This window comes from Piliocolobus tephrosceles, chromosome 11 (assembly GCF_002776525.5).
Source record: "Piliocolobus tephrosceles isolate RC106 chromosome 11, ASM277652v3, whole genome shotgun sequence".
NCBI lineage: Eukaryota > Metazoa > Chordata > Mammalia > Primates > Cercopithecidae > Piliocolobus > Piliocolobus tephrosceles.
The window spans coordinates 63,878,529-63,896,720 of NC_045444.1; the positions used below are offsets into that span (position 1 = coordinate 63,878,529).

The 18,192-nt window shown below is 38.1% G+C and overlaps 1 protein-coding gene across 4 annotated transcripts in view; it reads right to left on the reverse strand.

Moving 5' to 3' along the window:
* The window catches only part of PDE11A (phosphodiesterase 11A), a 514,093-nt gene that overhangs the window by 277,197 nt on the left and 218,704 nt on the right, over nucleotides 1-18,192 (reverse strand). For all 4 annotated transcript variants that reach the window (XM_023212325.2, XM_026454253.1, XM_023212327.2 and 1 more), the window contains one exon: nucleotides 15,472-15,612. In XM_023212325.2, the coding sequence (XP_023068093.1) occupies nucleotides 15,472-15,612 (141 nt within the window). The remainder of the gene's footprint in view (nucleotides 1-15,471; nucleotides 15,613-18,192) is intronic.

The following is an 18,192-nucleotide window of genomic DNA, read 5'->3' on the forward strand; positions in this document are numbered from 1 at the left end:
TCCCTGCTTGTTCTTTGGAAACGCTCCATGGACAGAGGCCTTTTTGATTTGGATATTTGTCAAGTGTTAGTTGGTCTGGCTTCTCTCTGTTCTTTTAATTTAAAAACAAGTTAAAAAAATAAAAACTAGGCTCAAATAGATATTCCTGGCACCAAAATAAAAATTACTTACTAAGTAATCATGATTTTTGTTTTTTAATTTCCTGAATCTCTATTTTTCTATAAGAGGACTACTCAAAATGGCAAAAGAATGAATTAAATAGGCCAAGTGTGGTGGCTCACACCTGTAATGCCAGCACTTTGGGAAGTCGAGGCGGATAGATAACTGAGATCAGGAGCTCGAGACCAGCATGACCAACATGGTGAAACCCCATCTCTACTAAAAATACAAAAATTAGCCATACATGGTGGCACGCACCTGTAATCACAGGTACTCAGGAGGCTGAGGTAGGTGAATGGTTTGAATCTGGGAAGTGGAGGCTGCAGTGAGCCGAGATGGCACCACTGGACTCCAGCCTAAGTGACAGAGCAAGACTCTGTCTCAAAAAAAAAAAAAAAAAAAAAAAAAAGAAAGAAAGAAAAGAAAAGAAAAAGAATGAATTAAATAATCATCTCTTACTATGCTTCTTAATAAATCCCTCACTTATGCCAATTTACTCTAATCATTTATTCATGAAATCAGCATTTATCAAATACTTACTGCACCAGGCACTGCTATAGGCTCTGGAAACACCAAGGGGCACAAATCATGTCCGATCCTTGAGAAACTCACAACACATTACAGAGGAGGAAACAGTTCACAAATGTTTCACCACAATGTATGTCCAAAACGCTGCCAGTGCACAGAGGAAGGTGTTAAGGAAGTCTTCATGTGAACTGTGTGATGAGCAGGAATACTCTAGGCTGACAAGTGGGGGAAGTTTCCCAGGCTGAGGGAATAAATCAATTCGTTTTGGGAGAAAATAGAGAACTTTGAGAGTTTAACCGAACATAACTCAAAAAAGGGGAAAGCTATAGAAGTGTGGGTAGGGTGAAAAGAACCCAATAAGGAATGGTGAGGCACCCAGGGACTAGCAACTTTGGAAAGCAGGTCTTGTGTAACCTCCTAGGTCTGAGGTTACACAAGAAGGAGGGAGGGAAGAAAGGAAGGGTGATTTTGAGATACTGGAGGTGAGTTTGATATCCATGTGAAGACAGGCCATGGAAGGATCTAGCCACTCCTAGAAACTGGTAGAGAAGGAATAAGGAAAATAACTGCACCCAATGTCGTTCACTCCTCTGGCCCTTAAATCTTCTGCTCATACCTTCTATTTGTCAAACCCAACTGGCAGCCAGAGGACAAGAGAGCCCAAGTGGTGTGGTAAGTAAAGATCAGCCTTCAAGGGCACTGAGCTAAAGACAGAAAGACCAACCATAGACAGTTGGGGAGTGGAGGGGTTCCAGAGAATAGCCGGTAGAGTTGACAATATTGAACTTTACCTGAGCTCTGTGCTCCTCCAAAATAGTAATTATAAAGAAATCTCCCTAACACTGTTCCAGAATTGGCTATCCTCAACAGACCACCCTGCCCCAGCACATTTCAAAATAAGACGTTTCTCCATCCTTCCTCATGACTCCTGTAAGCCTCATGAATGATGTAGGTAACTCCCTTGTCTATATGCTTCTGTGAAACCCCAAGTACCTTTCTTTTTCTTTGAGATGTTTCCCATTAATGAGCATTCTCCCTATTGCAATAGCCAGATGAAATGATCTTCATTGTCTGGTGCATTTTGTCTTTCACTGGGACTATTTACACAAAGATATGTCTCTTTTGTGCTAATAGGCTAATATATGCATAGACTGACCATGGGGAGGTGGGGTAGAGATGAAGAAAAGGATGGAGCAAGGCTGAGGACTGGAGAGGTGGATCGCAAGTTAAGTTACAAGCAGAAGTGATGGGCCTTGAACGTTGGGCAGTGTGAGCTTTATTATACAAGCAATAGACAATTACCAATGTTTTGAATCATATGAGAGGCCAGTGCATGTTTAAAAGGAAGAGGTAATTGATTGAAAAGAAGAGTGCCCTGTTTGCAAGCAAGAAATGAGTCAGAGGAAAAATGTCCTAGTGAGAAATCAGTAAAGACAGAGTGAAGAAGGTGGTAGAAGGAGTGAGAAGGAAGGGCTAGAAATGATGTTTCAAGGTAGAAGCAACAGATCATAGACACAAGTGAATGTAGAATAGTGAGAATGACTAAGAAACTATTCTAACTATACTATGGTTTTTAGCTTGAGTTACTTACTACATGGTGATGATTCTATTGGCTAAAATAGGAAATATCAGAGGTGGAGAAGATTTGGGATGGGATGTAATGGAGATAGCCAGTGGGGTTAGGGGTTCAGTAGTTGGAGATGTTATATATATATATATATGCATATGTGTGTATATTTAACATATAAATGATTAATGATGTGAGTTGATTTACTATATACAGTTAATGAGTTAATATGTATGAATAATATGATACATTAATGATGTGTGTGTATATATATATAGTAGTATATATGCAAATTTTTTCAGTTAATAGAATTGGCCCTCTTTATCCATGGGTTCTGCATCCACAACCAAATGCAGGTCGAAAATACAGCATTCAGGGCAATGTGAAACCTGCAGATACAGAGGGCTGACTTTTCTTATCTGTGGGTTCTGCAGGACTGACTGCTGGACTTGAGTGTGCATAGATTTTGGTATCCATGCACTGTCCTGGAACCAATACCCCACAGATACTGAGGGATGACTGTGTATATAACAATAATAGTTTGGGTTATCATCAGAGGAGTTTTTTTAATACTCTCCATTTTGCACACTAGAAAAACACTTGGAGCAAAAATGAAACTGAATTTAAGTGGGCTTATTTATAGGGAGAAGGAAAATCAAAGAAGGAAAGGTAGGGAAATGGAAAGTAAGTGATATAGAAAGGAAAGGCTGAAGCAATTTTTACAAGTCACTTGAGAAGGAGGGCATTGAATTGCAGACTGCCCCAGAACAATCGGAGGATGCTCACCCCATCTCTTCCCCTTGAGTATAGGATTCAGGAAGACCATCTAGTTCACTGGCTTAATTGTATGTATATTTACGAAAGGACCAAAGAGCTAAGGAGCATATAAGAAAACAAGTATGCCTAGCTAGTTTATGCTTCACAGTTTTGTAAAGAAACTCCAGACACTAACCAGGTATTTATAAGCTTAGTTAGAAAGTACTTCGTAGAGTTCTGAACAATGAAATAGCTGCCAGCCATCAGGATGATCCATGAGAAGAGAACACTTGTAAAAACTAGGACTTGGGACAGTGCCTTAGGACATAAGATTAAAATGTCTACATTCACTTTCCTTGACTACACACAAAAAGAAATAGAAATAATAGTAAATGCCTGAGCTGGAAAGAACTAAGAGAAGTGATAGGAATTCCTTAGACAGGTTCATAGGATGGAATAACAGTAAGCTGGGAATATTCAGTTCAAGGAGTTAAATAGTTCCTGATGTTAACAGCAGCAGCCAGCTATGGAGCAATCTTTCTTTCTTCCCAGTCTAATGGAAAATGCCATTGACAAAGTCACTTAAAATCAATGGACTGAAACACTTAAGAGAAGCAAAAGGGAGCAAAATATTAATTTTGTCAGGAGAAAGGGCTAGAACGGCATTTCTCACTTCTATTTTTGGCATCCATTCAGTAAACTGAACAGTTTATATCCGAGTGCCCAGCTTAAAGACCATGAATGCAGTTTCTAAACACAGAGTTAATATCTTGGTGAATCAAGGCTTCTATAACCAGAATTACTTTTTTTCTCCCTGATTCCCTTCAAATATACAGGCCATAAAACATAAATTTGCAAAAAGCAGTTTTTTTTTGAGTATTAGAATCACAAAATACAAATAGAACTTTTGTTTTCAGGAATTATCCTAATAAAATAGAAATAAAACTTATTTTTGGAGGGAGAAACTTTTATTTTCCTGAAATGATATTGTTTTTGTTTTCTAACTATAAAAGTATATAGAATGTCAGTAGAGATGGTGCTATAAGTTCATGCTTTTACACATCTGATCTCTTCCAAAAGCAGAGCAAAGACTGATAAAACACAGAGGAAATCAGAAAGATATTTAGAGATTGAAAGGAAGAGAGAAGAAAAGGAGAGGGGTAGGGAGGAGAAAGGAAAGGAGGGAAAAGATCTCTAAAGTCACAAGCCTGAGGACATGTAGGCCTGCTGAACTCCAAGTCCAGAAACAGGCTGGCAACGATCGTCGGAATTTCAGTTCCTGCTGGGGCATGGGGAACAGGTGACCCAGCTTCACCCCAAGAAACTGAACCAAGCTGCCTCTAGCTTGGTGTAATATTACTACATAGCAGGAAATCTGAGCCACCAGAATAGGTCCTGGTTCTTGATTGGGGTCAGGGAGCTGGGCAAACTATTAGACAGGTAGGAAAGAGGGCAAGAGAGAAAGAAAGAAAGCAATGGCACGAGCAAACAAACAAAAACACTCTCCCATCAAAATCAGCTGCAATCCCCAATTCAAAAACATATAATTAATACTAACAACTAAATCAACAACCTACATAATTGGACAAAAAATATTGAGGAATCTGTTAAGCTAAAAATCTGAACACACCTGTCATCAGGGATTGACAGATGAAGAATAGAAAAGTATTAAGAATATAGATGACTTGGACGACATTTCATTCTTGATTAACGGGGTCTTAGGAAACATCAGCTGGATAAGCCCTTCAAAAAAAAAAAAAAAAGATTTTCCTCAGCTGGGTGTGGTGGCTCATGCCTGTAATCCCAACACTTTGGGAGGCCAAAGTGGAAGTATTGCTTGAGCACAGTGGTTCAAGACCAGCTTGGGCAACTAGTGGAACCTCATTTCTACAAAAATTAGCTGGATGTGATGGTGTGCACCTGAACTCCTAGCTACTTGAGAGGCTGAGGTGGGAGGATCACTTGAGCCTGGGAGGTCAAGGCTGCAGTGAGCTGTGATGGTGCCACTGCACTCTAGGTGACAGAGTGAAACCCTGTCTTAAACAAACAAACAAACAAGCAAACAAACAAACAAAAAGGACTTTGCTCCCTGAGAGAAAAGAGAGGGATGTGAAAAGAAGTTTCTCTTTCTTCTGAACACAGTTACGTGCAGATGTGCTGCCTGGTGCACTATAAAGGGAAAAGCCAGCTGGTGATGGCCAACCACTGAGACAAGCAGAGGGCAGTGGACAGAGACTGGGTCCCTGATCACATCATCTGGCTGGTGCGCCATCCCCAGAACCACCTCCTGGAGACTTCTAGTCGTGTAAGTTAATAAATGCTCTCAATGTTAAAGACACTTGCCCATGAATATTCTGTTACTTGCAGAAGTCACCCAAATTGATCTATAAATTAGATCAATTTCAATCAAAATCTATACAGAGTTTTCATGGAACTTGCTAAGCTGCTATTAAAATTTTATAGAAGAATGACAGGTCAAGAATAAGCAAGCCAGTTTTAAAGAGGAACAGCACTGAGGACTTGGCCTATCAGATATCAAAATGCATTACAAAATTACAGAAATTCAGACAGATATTGGTGCAGAAATAAACAAATAGACCAGCAGGACAAAATTGTGAGCTCAGAAACAGACCCAGGTGTATATGGAAATGCTATAATTTTGAAGTGCCATTACAAAGTAGAGGCAAAACAGTTCTAAGACAATTGGTTATACACACACCACTTTATACTCCACACAAAACCATAAATTCTAGATGGATAAAAAAGATGATGCATACCAAATGAATATAAAAAGATATACAATAATGCCATTGTAACTAAAGGAAGATAAAGATTTTTATAACAAAACCTTTAAAGCACAAATCAAAAAGGGAGGTTAATAAATTTGACACATTAAAATTAAAATATTCCACAAAACCAAAGATACCTGTTGAGAGAGGCAATCCACAAAACCAAGCCATGCAGGTCAGGACTGCAAGACCTTAGTTCAGTTCTCAGGATTGTATTTGCAGTGAGCAAACCTGAGAGATGAAGAAACATCTTTCCCCAGACAAACACCAGGCTTGATACCACTCAATAGAAAAGGGATATATTTCCCAAGCACAGTGTTGTAATGTGACCTTTTCTGTAATATGACCCAGTACATGTGCAGGCCCACACCCACCTGTTGCACCTGCGGAACTTGGAGAACATGGGGAACCAGCGCCATTGTTACAGTTTACAATACAAGGTTTACATTTGTATCTACAAGTATATGCTCCATTGTTTTTTAGCTTTACTTTGATATTTAAATATGTTCAATACTCAATACCCATCTTATCCCAACTTCCCCACTCATCACCTGCTTGGCTAGATTTAAACTGTCATATTTTTCAGGAAGGGCTTCTTAGAACAACATTTGCTGTGCTCTTCTTTGCATATTTGAAAATATCTCTCCGCAGCTTGTGTACTTGTCTATGAGTTTGGCTTTAAATTTTGGAGTTAAAATTAGAGGGTCACATTTTCTTTCCCTGAGGACTTTGTAGGTATTGCTCATTGTCCTCTAGCACAGGAGACTGCGACTAGAAAGTCTAACATCAGAAAGAATTTTCCTGCAATAGGTGCTTTGATTTTTTTGTGTGTAAATGCCCATATGCTTTTTCCAATAACTTTGAAGTCTATTAACACCAAATGTGTTTCAGTGATAAGCAGTCGGTATCAATTTTGCCTGAAATAGTGTGTTCCTTCAGTCTGTAAATCCAAGATTGCCTTTATTTCAGTAAAATGTCCTAGTGTTATAATTTTGAATGTTTTTTTTTGTCCTGTTCCATTTGCCATGTTCTCTTTAGAGTTGCCAATTATCCTTAGTTTGGACCTCTGTTATTCTGATTCCATTTTTATCATTTTCCTTTTTTAATGCTTTATTATTTTCCATTTTATTTTCAATTTTGTGTCCCTAAAAGTATTTTAGAAGTTTTATTTCTTCTTGTCTTTAATGTAGTATTCCTTTCTGTGCAGCTACATATTTTTCTTCTACTTTTTTCCAAGCTCTAGAACCCAATTTCTTATCTTTTATACTGCTTATCATTTATTCCTTAAGCTTTTGTACCTCTTTCTTGAACAACTTTATTTTTCCCGAGAGATCTTATTAAATTTTATTTCGTTTCATGGAAAACTTTAAGCGTTTTTCTCGTGTGTGCTTTTCACTTGGCTTTTGTTTTCACATCCCTTCCTACTTTTTTTCTTATAGTATCTTTGCATAAGTCCCATGCTGGTGGCTCTTTGTTGCGTGTTAATGTTTAAATGAATAATGGACAGGGAGAGTGAAGTCAGGGGAATGATTTAGGGTGGCTGCATTTGAATTTCAATCTATTATCTTTGAGTGTTTTCTCACCAACACTCTGCCCTGAGCAGTCATTTCAGTTTCTACCTGGTGAGAAGTCTCCTATGCTTACTGTGAAGTCCAATGTGACATAGGTATTTCTGTGTAATGAATTAGCCTTTAAATGTAATCTCTTCACCTGGCCAAGATAAGCAGCTGCAGGGTGACTTGCCACTCATGTTCCCATTTATCCTGATACATCAGTAGCCTTGTTTCCAGGATGACTTGTCTGCAACTTTTTTTGTTCCACTCACCCTTGCCACCCCTTTTGCTAATCTATGGCAGCAATGAGGACTCAAGAAACATCCCTGAGCCTGCACAGGCATCTGCTCTTACAGTTTCAAGCAAGAATACATGACTTATTTTGGTGAACATTGTGCTCTGCCCAAGATGGCTGAAGGCAAGTAACCTCACTCAGCCTTTTATTAAATACTTCATCTTATCTCATTGCTACTGAATTAAGCAGTCCTCCCAACCTTATATGAAGTGGAAGTGGAGTGATGACTTGTGGCATGGGGTTATGAGTACTTCTTTTGTGGATTATGGAGTTTGCATGTCTTGTCCTGGTGTTCAGATTGGTCTTTAATTGCTAAAAGAAAAGATAAATCCATTTAGCAAATCCTCTCTCCTGGCACCCTGACTTTTAAGTTTGTTCTCTTGCTAAGAGGTTGACTACCTGCCCTTTCCTTCCATGAGATGATAAACTCATGACTCTTCCTGGAAGAGAAGGTACAAGAAAATATGACTCAAAAGGAGAAAATTTAAAGCTCCATCAATTTAATGGTTGTGAAAATGTAATCTCATTTATACACCCATGTTTTGAAAAAAAACAGCTTTTTATATATGTTGTTTCTCCCCTTTATTATTCACCTAAAATTATATCAAAGACATTGTTTCTATGAATATAGACATATATCATTGTTTTAAAACACTACATAGAATTTCATCATATAAACATATTGATATTTGAATTATTTACATTTTCACTACTATAAGAATGCAATAAGTATTCTTATATACTCGGTTTGGTCTCATCTCCATCCATTTCATTATTCTAAATTTTAAGAGGAGGAGTTGCTGGGTGCAAAGCCTATCCCTTTTTCAAGTTAAAATATATTTTCAGCTATTCAGGAGGCTGGGGCAGGAGAATTGCTTGAACCCGGGAGGCGGAGGTTGCCGTGAGCCGAGATCACGCCACTGCACTCCAGCCTGGGCCTCCAGCCTGGGTGACAGAGCAAGACTCCATCTCCAAATATATTTTACCAAACTGATGTCCATAAAAGTTATCCCAACTTAAGTTCCCACTATCAGTAATGAGAAAGTCAATTTTCTAATTCCCATACTCATACTGGTTATTACAATTATTTTCAAGCTTTAGCAATCTGATGGCTGAAAAAAATCATAGAGCTGTTTGAAAGTGTTTATTCTCATCAGAATTGAATGATTGTTCTAACGAGCCTTTACCCACCAAAAGAATAAAAGATATTAACCAGTATTTTTGCATTTGATTTTTTAACATTAAATCTTTGATTCATCTGAAGTTTACATTGGCATTACAGAAATAAGGCAAAAAGCTGGGTACTCATATTTCAATGTTTTAAGAGGGCAAAGGATTATCTAGAACAGCGGTCTGTAAACCCTTGTCTGCTACTCAACTCTGATCTACTACCTGTTTTTGTCAATAAAGTTTTATTGCAACACAGCCATGCTCATTCTTTATACATATTGTCTAAGACTGCTTTTGTGTTATAATGGGCAAAGTTCGGTAGCTGCAATAGAGACTGTGTGACTTGCAAACCCTGAAATATTCACTATCTGTGCATTTACAGAAAACATTGCCAATTTCTGGTCTAAGAAATGTACTTAGTTCCTTCCTCTCATTGGTTAATACAGATAAAAGACTCCAGATTTAGTGAAATTATATGCTAACTTGTACCTTTCTCTGGTAGAGATACAAGTCATTCTCTCCAGTAGAAAAGATAATCTTGAAGGTTGTAGTTTATGGCTTAGTTTTGTCTTTAACCAGTGTTGTTTTTAATTTTGAAATTATATCTTAACATTGCCCATAAATACCTAACTTCTAAAGTACTCTTTGGACTGATTTTAACAGCATATTGGCTGTCTCATACATTAATGAGTTTAAAAAATCTTCAACTTGCATTTATTTTATATTTATATGCATCATAATTTTGCCTTTTATAAAAATTATATTTTTATAAGTATGAACTAGAAATCCAGCTTCTTACACTTCTTTTTCCCCCAAATTGCCAGCCATTTGCTTCCAAAACATTTATAGAATAATACATCATTCTCCCCATCTATCTAATTGTTACATATGTGGATTGAATACAAGATAACTAATTATAGAATATAATTTGCATATTGATCATAGATTTAAAAGTTTACAGATACAGCTATACAAAAAAAAACCATATTCTTTTTCTATAATTCAACTAAATTTATCTGCTTGACCCCAAGTTTGCTTATTAACAGAATACAAAAGAGATTACTCCAGTTAAACTCGGCCACTTCAGGTTTTCTCAGTCATTTCAGATTTAAACTCATTTAATACTGAAATTTTCACCAAGGTGACATGCACCTTTCCGGGTGCTTGGAAGAGACAAGGCAGGTCTGCAGTCACCCGCTCAACCAGATTGGCCTCTGTTCTGAGATAAGAAGGCCTTGCTGGCCCTCTGCAGAGTCATTCCTAACACTGGATATGCATAAATATCCACAGACCCTCCAGGACCAGGTCACAACCCTGTCCCTTCCTCATCCTGACAGGTAGGCTTCTTCAGGCCCCAGCCCTCCCTCTGTTAACGTCTGCCAGGAAATGGGGAAAGCTGCATTTGCCTCTCATGCTCCTTTGAGACTCTAGAAAAGCTGTCAGGCTCTCACTGCCTCTTAATGCCTCTGACGTTGTCACCTATTTTTCCTGCTATGGTGTCTAGGGGAAGTTTCAACTCCCCCCACCTACTCTCCAATGCCCACCACCATCACTATATGGAGAATTGAGTCTGGGAGCAAGGTTAGGAAGACTGATGACCTCACATTTATTATTCTCCTCTCCGATTCTCCTCCCTTAGTCCAGGCAATCCAAGAATGGGATAGTCTAGGGCTTCATTTATTCTCTTTCCATTCTACTGTTTTATTCATAATTTTATGTTCTGATTCATTCAAGCCTTTAGGAAAAAGTTTTGGTTTTCCAGAATAACCCTGCTACAAATTTTATATTATTTATTTATTCATTTATTTATTGACTGATTGATTTTCAGAGGTGGTGTTTCACTATTTTGCCCAAGCTGTCCTTGAACTCCTGGGCTCAAGCAATCCTCCTGCCTCAGCCTCCTGAGTAGCTGGGACTGTAGGTGCATGCTACTGTGCAAAGCCCTGCTATAAATTTTAAAAGCCCATTTTGGAACTTAAAAGTCCATTTAACTGTTCCTGTATTCTCAGTAATTCCTCCCCTGAAGTAACATACCACATTCTTACTGTCAAGTTGGGGAGGGGTGTGGACAGGGGACTTCCCTTAACCCCTTGATATCAATCTTTTTTTCCTGAAATTTTTGTTTTACATTATGTAGATAATTATTGGTTATAACACATCTAAAAATGAAACTAGCACTTTGCATAAAGAAAAGCTCTTTCGTGTTTATCATAAATACCAGGGGCATCAGAGGTGATGAAGACTGTCTAAGAAGCGTCCTGCTAGTGATAGGTTCATTGATAATAATAAGGAAGGAAAGGTCATAAGTAATATGGAAAAGGTGTAATTGAACTGTGGATTTGCTTGGTAATATTGAGATCTTATATGGAGTCCTTGATTATTATAAAAATATACCTATTATTGAAATATTTCCAGTAAAAATAACTTTGTCAAGTTTGAAAATCTTCTAATACAGTAGATTAGAAGGGTGGTCATTCTTGCTAATCATCTAACTTGGACTCATTTTTATGATGTGGTCTAACTCTTTGGCAAATGACCAAAAAAGTACAGATGATGGAAGCTGACATTGAATGTGGGGGCAGAGATAAACACTCTCCTGTTTATCCTGGCTTCTTCTCCTGAACATGGAGTGACTGTTTCTCGTCTCCTTTCTATAATTTCTACTGTACAACTTGGGTGGTGCACAGAACTGTCACCTACAAGCCTAAAGTTTTGAGAAGCCTTTGGTGAGAAGTGTATTAAAGGAATGCCTAGCATTGGTAGGTTTTCTGCTGGGGAAGCCACATAAATAGATACCTTTACCCCAAACTTCTCCCACCACCTCCACAGGCAGCAGACTTGCCAACAAGTCTTTACAGCTTCTGGAACAATACTGAGCAGATTAATTTTTTTTTCACCTGGTTCACTTTTACCTTCAGAGTTCATCCCTATGGTGTTAGAGGAGCTCATTCTCACTATAAACTAAAAATAAAATCCTACTCCAACTGAACAGACCCCCTCTTGGCCAAGGGGACCCAAGAAAAACCTTAAAAACTGAATTCCTGGCCATAAATGGAAGGAAAGTCAAATAGCCTTCTCATTATTTGCCCTCCGTTTTGGAGTTCATACACAGCTGAGCAGCATTAATGTTCAAATAGAGATCATAAGACTCATGAAACAGACTCATTCTGGCAATAAGATACCAAATTATAAACAAGACCTAACACATGTAAGGCAAGGAAGGGTTAAGTCATTCCTGCAAGCCACCAATCTTGCTACATAGCATCCTTATCTTAATTTAAAGCATTCCTTTCTGCTGACTCTAAGTTTTAGACAGAGCCTTACTCCTTTAATCAATTGCAAATTAAAGAATCTCTGAACCTACCTATAACCTGTAAGTCCCTGCTTCCAGATATCCTGCCCTTTCGGGCCAAACCAATATACACCTTCCATGTATTGATGTATGTCTTTGCCTGTAACTCCTGCCTCCAAAAAATGTATAAAACCAAACTGCAATCCAACTACCTTGGGACCACTTACTCAAGGCTTCTTCTGTTTGTATTTCCCCTGGGCCACAGTCACTCATATTGGCTCAGAGTAAGCCTCTTTATCTATATAACAAATCTGCACATGTATACCTGAACCTAAAATAAAAGTTAAAAAAAAAAAAAGGAGTGAGTTTCATATTTCAAGAGATGCTTTTTTGGAGGTGCTTTGAGGGACTTGATGACAGAGGAAACTTTCAATAATAAGTCTGTAAAATACACAAGGTAATAGGAACAACTATCCATTTAAAAAATGCTATTCTGGGCTGGGCGCCATGGCTCACACCTGTAATACCAGCACTTTGGGAGGCCGAGGCGGGTGGATCAACTGAGGTCGAGAGTTTGAGACCAGCCTGGCCAACATGGTGAAACCCCAAAAATTAGCTGGGCACGGTGGCGGGCACCTGTTATCCTAGTAATTTGGGAGGCTAAGGCAGGAGAATCACTTGAACCCAGGAGATGGAGGTTTTAGCGAGCTGAGATTGCGCCATTGCACTCCAGCCTGGGGGATGGGGTGAGATTCCATCTCAAAAAAAAAAAAAAAAAAGAAAGAAAAGCTATCCTGCCTTTAAAAAGAATAAAATTTTGTAATTTCAAACAACATGAATTAGCTTGAAGGATGTTAAGTGAAATAAGTCAGGTACAGAAAGACAAATACTGGATCATCTCACTTAATTCTAGAATTTAAAAAGTTGAACTCATAGAAGCAAAAAGTAGAACGGTAGTTGCCAGCAGCTAAAAGTAAAAGTGAGTGGAGAGTTGCTGGTCACAGTGTACAAGTTTCATTAGACAGAAGGAATATGTTTTTTTTGAGCTGTATTGCACAGCATGGTGACTATAATTAGTAACAATGTATATTTCAGAATTGCTAAGAGTGATAATCAAATGTCCTCCCCACAAAAAATAAGTATGTGAGGGGATGCATATATTAATCATCCCACAATATATACATGTATCAAAACATCACACTGTATACTATAAATACATAAAATTATTATTTATCAATTAAAATTTAGAACATTAGAATTTAAAAAATCAGAAAACCAAAACAAAACAAAAATAAAATATTTTACAGAGTTTGGTTTTTCCATCAATATCACTTTGGAGGCGGATGGGTAAGAAAAGAGAAGATATAATGAGGAGTGTTCCAGAATTTTCTGCCCCAACATTAGTCTTAGAGTGTTCAGCAGTGATAGCAAAGAGGCCTTTTGAACTTTCAGTAGAATCCCAGCCAGCGCTGTTATTGTTTGTACCATCCACCCTATCTAGATGGTGTTTTTTGACCACTCCTCTCCCTACTTTATACCATGAAGATATTGCTATTTCTACTGTTCCCACCAGCTCTGCCCCTACATTCAATATCAGCTTCCATCATCTATACTTTTTTGGTCATTTGCTGAAGAGTTAGACCCCACCATAAAAACAAGTCCAAGTTAGAAGATTAGCAAGAATGACCACCCTTAGATGGTTTAAGTTGCTTTCATATCTGTTTACAAGTGAGCTAGCAAACAATGAGTTTGCCTGTGTCCAGATTCCAGCCTACCTACCCCTGACCCTCACCCCCAGCCACTTGCTCCCACAGGGACCTTGGCATGGTTCAGGTTATCCTGGAAGCCAAAGCCCCAACAGCTGCCCTTCCTGCCTTTGTTTAATGGGGGCTTCTCTGTGGCCCTGAAACCTGCCAGGTACTAATGAGCACCCCCACCGCTTCCCATTCTTTAAGGGGCTTTAGAGTCAGGCAGTGGAGGTGACTGGCAAGTCACGCAACTCTCTGAGCCTTATTTCCTCATCTATAAAATTATTATAGGGTGATAATAACACCTACCTTATAAAATGAAGATTAAATGAATGCAAATGTTTCATAAAGTTTCTGGAAGCACTCCATAAGTATGGGCTATTGGAGTGTGTGTGTGTGCATGTTCTCCCAAGGTTCAGCTGAGATTTATACAGTCACAGGATACTTTCCAGGCTATTGTTTGTGTAAACCACACTGACTGAAACAGAAATAACCCCAGTCTCTGCTAAAATCTGGGGAAACACTCCTAAACATTTTAGACGTATATAGATTTTAAAAGAAACTCATTATTGTGAGTCTTACAATACTTATTATTAAATCTCCAAAATTTACCCTAAGGTTCTTATTCTTTGAGGAAAATAAACCTAAAGGCAAAGGGAATAATCTTTTGTAAGTAAAGTGTGGCAAAATAACATTCTGTCAGGTATTAAAGCAACTCTTAATTGCTAGACAATTGCTGATCTTTGAAGCAAGTTCTCAGCAAAGATATTAAATTGTTGCCAAGGGTTTAGACATTTAGCTTTCAAGAATTTATATTGATGATGATTATTATTTCAATATTGTTGCTTATCTACCCAGCAGATTTCCCCCGGAAAGCTAAAGGTCTTAATAAAACCAGAAAGCTGGCCACAAATTGCCACGGTGAGGCAGCCCTAAGGCCCTGAATGAGATACTTCCTTCTGGAGTGGCAGGAACCCTGCAGGGAAGTGAACAGCGGCCCTCTTCACCTAGTAAGGCTACTCTGTGCCACAATTCACAGGTTCACAGCAGCTGTAAAAGAACCTGGAAGCCTCCACAGGACAAACCTGCTGCAGGGAACAGCCCAGCAACGACTGGCCATTCCATTCTGCTTGAGCCCAGTTTGTCTGGGTTCCAAGAACTAAGGGTACTGAATCTCCACTCATTTGTTTGCTTCCTCCTTGCCTTACGAAGGCCATGGAGCATTGTCTGGACTGAAATCCACCCCCAGAAATGCTGAAGGCATTACCCTTCATAGGTAAATAAAATGTGAGACAGACAGTTGAGTTTATTTTCTAATGGAGCTGTGTGAGGTTGGGCAAATCACTGAACCCCTTAGTTCCTTCATCTGCAATTACAAAGGCCTGGGACAGATCTGTAAAGTCCCTGTTAGGTTAAAGTCTATGTTTCTAAGTTGACTGAAAAATGAGAATGAAATACACATAAAATAAAAAACTCTTGTTTTATGAAAAGTTGCCTCATGGTTGAAGAGTCAGGAAGAGAGTGATTCAAGTCAATTTCACAAGTTTAAATACAAATAAACTCAACTTTATTCCATTCACAGTCTTCAACTTTAAAAGATAAAAGATAACTTACTGGTGATTCGATGTCCTCTAGGAGTAAAACAGAACAGCGTTCACATTTCAGCAGAGTTTGGGCCCGATGCATTATTTTCTTGACAATTTTCTCCAGGTCAGTTTGTTCTTCAAAGAGGTCATTAACGACCTCTAGCAAAGCCTAGAAAAGATGAAACAGATGTATTTAGGTGGACGTGAAACTGAAAAAAAGATGTTTTTTTCTTAAAATTTAATTTAGTCTTTGCTTGAATAAAATACAATAAATCTTTTTGTGTAGCTAATTTTAAAAACTTTTATGATTGTTTTGACATATTTTTATCACTCAATTTTAGAATACATGCTTAAACTGCAAAATACAACTTGACAATAGAGCTAATTCTTATAACAGATGTGAAAATAAGTAACTCAAAACCTAAGCTATTGGAACTCTAGATTATTTTGAGTCTTAAAGGATGATGATTATAGGGGTCACTTGAGAGGCAGGTGTAACCAAGGCAACTATAACCCCTGTTTCTCTGACTATAGATTAGCCTTCTTCCTTACCAACATTGTTTTGTAAAATGTTGAAAATTACTAAAGAGCACCAGAGAAGACCCCTTCCCTCTTCACTGCTGATCTTCATTACAGATTAACTTCCCTCTTCTCCTGTCACACAAGGACTCCATGGCCATCACATTGCCTTAAGATGGAAAGTTAAATATACTCTTTTAAATCGGAAAGAAAATGAAAACCAGCTATAAAGAAAACAAGTTGTATAGAAAAGAAAACAAACTGTAACTAATTATATTGTTATAACTCATATACCAGCATTGTATAGAAAATGCTGAAATCCTATTAAATTTCTTTGCTTTGTGCCTATAGAAGCAAGAGTCTAACTTTTACCTTTTACCCCATTTCCCTGGAGTCTGCATCTCCTGGATTGGCCATTCCCAGCTTTTCACTTTAATAAACTCTTTAAAACTAAATTCTGATTATTAATATTTCAGTTTGACACAGGGATCATATAACCATTAGCTATAGGCATTTCTCCTCTCCTATAGTAATTTTTCTGCAATGCAACTAGGTACAAACCCAATATTTTGGCTGGGCGCAGTGGCTCATGCCTGTAATCCCAGCACTTTGGGAGGCCAAGGCAGGTGGATCACCTGGTCAGGAGTTTGAGACCAGCCTGGCTAATATGGTGAAACCCCGTCTCTACTAAAAATACAAAAAAATTAGCCAGGCATGGTGGCATGTGCCTATGGTCCCAGCTACTCTGGAGGCCGAGGCAGGAGAATCGCTTGAACCCAGGGAGCAGAGGTTGCAGTGAGCCGAGATCGCATGACTGCACTCCAGTCTGGATAACAGAGTGAGACCCTTTCTCAAAAACAAACAAACAAACAAAAACCAAAAACAAAAAACAATATTTTATACATAATGAATACCTCCAAAGCACATTGATTTCTGAAAATTACAAAGCAGCTCTTCCTCACTATCAGGAAGAAACAGATTCTTGGTCAAACTTCAGACATTTTCACTAATACACATCCCTTATATAACTCTGAAAGAATTAGAGAGGTGAATGCTAATTAAGGGTCAGATTCTTAAAAAAAAATATATATATATATGTAATTTACATTTAGTCTTTGCTAAATATAAATATATAAATTACATATATAATATAAATATATATAATATATACATATCCTTCATATATAAAATATATATACCTTCCATATATAAAAATAAATATATATGTACACACATACATATATACCCTCCTTAATTCCTCTACACAAGAGGACATACCGCTTTATCCCAAACTGTCCAGGAGAACATTTAGATATTTATATATCAGGAAAGAAACACATTAATTTTTTTTAAACAGCAGAATGAAAAGCACATGACTTAGAAAAAAATCTGAAGCTCTAACTTGAAAACTGTGTACTTATTTAAAAATTAAATTGCAGTAACCCGTGATTTTCTCCAGCTAAGAAATTAGCTGCATTTTTTTTTTTTTTTTTTTTTTTTTTTTGCATTGAAATAATGTTTGTTTGCTCAGGTCAGGCATACATTTGTGAAAAATAAAAAATAAAAATAAATAATATTTGCTTGGAATGTTTAATGGCATGGATGTTTCCAGAGATTTAAGAATAGTAGGTTATGAACACATGGTAGATATTATGCTTCTCTCAGAAAGCAATCAGAAAATTACACAGAGAGTGAATTGCCCAGAGGGCACTTGATTCAATAGAATGTAGAAAGAGGTGCAATCTCAAGTCTAATCTCTCACAAAAGGATTTCATGAATTATCAAATTCACATCTATTCATCATGGTGCTAATCATCATCTCAGGGACATGACTAATTTTCAACTTCAATAATGAATTTGATTTGTCCTGAAACCATTGAAACATGAAAATTTCTTCTCTGAATCTATTCAGGTAAAAAAGCATTTGAGTAGCTGGGCGTGGTGGCTCATGCCAAAAATCCCAGCACTTTGGGAGGCCAAGGCAGGTAGATCACATGAGGCCAGGAGTTCTAGAGCAGCCTGGGCAACATGGTGAAACCCCGTCTCTACTAAAAATACAAAAAAATGAGGGCGGAGCAAGATGGCCGAATAGGAACAGCTTCAGTCTCCATCTCCCAGCGCGAGCGACACAGAAGACCGGCGATTTCTGCATTTTCAACTGAGGTACTGGGGTCATCTCACTCGGGAGTGCCGGACAATCGGTGCTGGTCAGCTGCTGCAGCCCGACCAG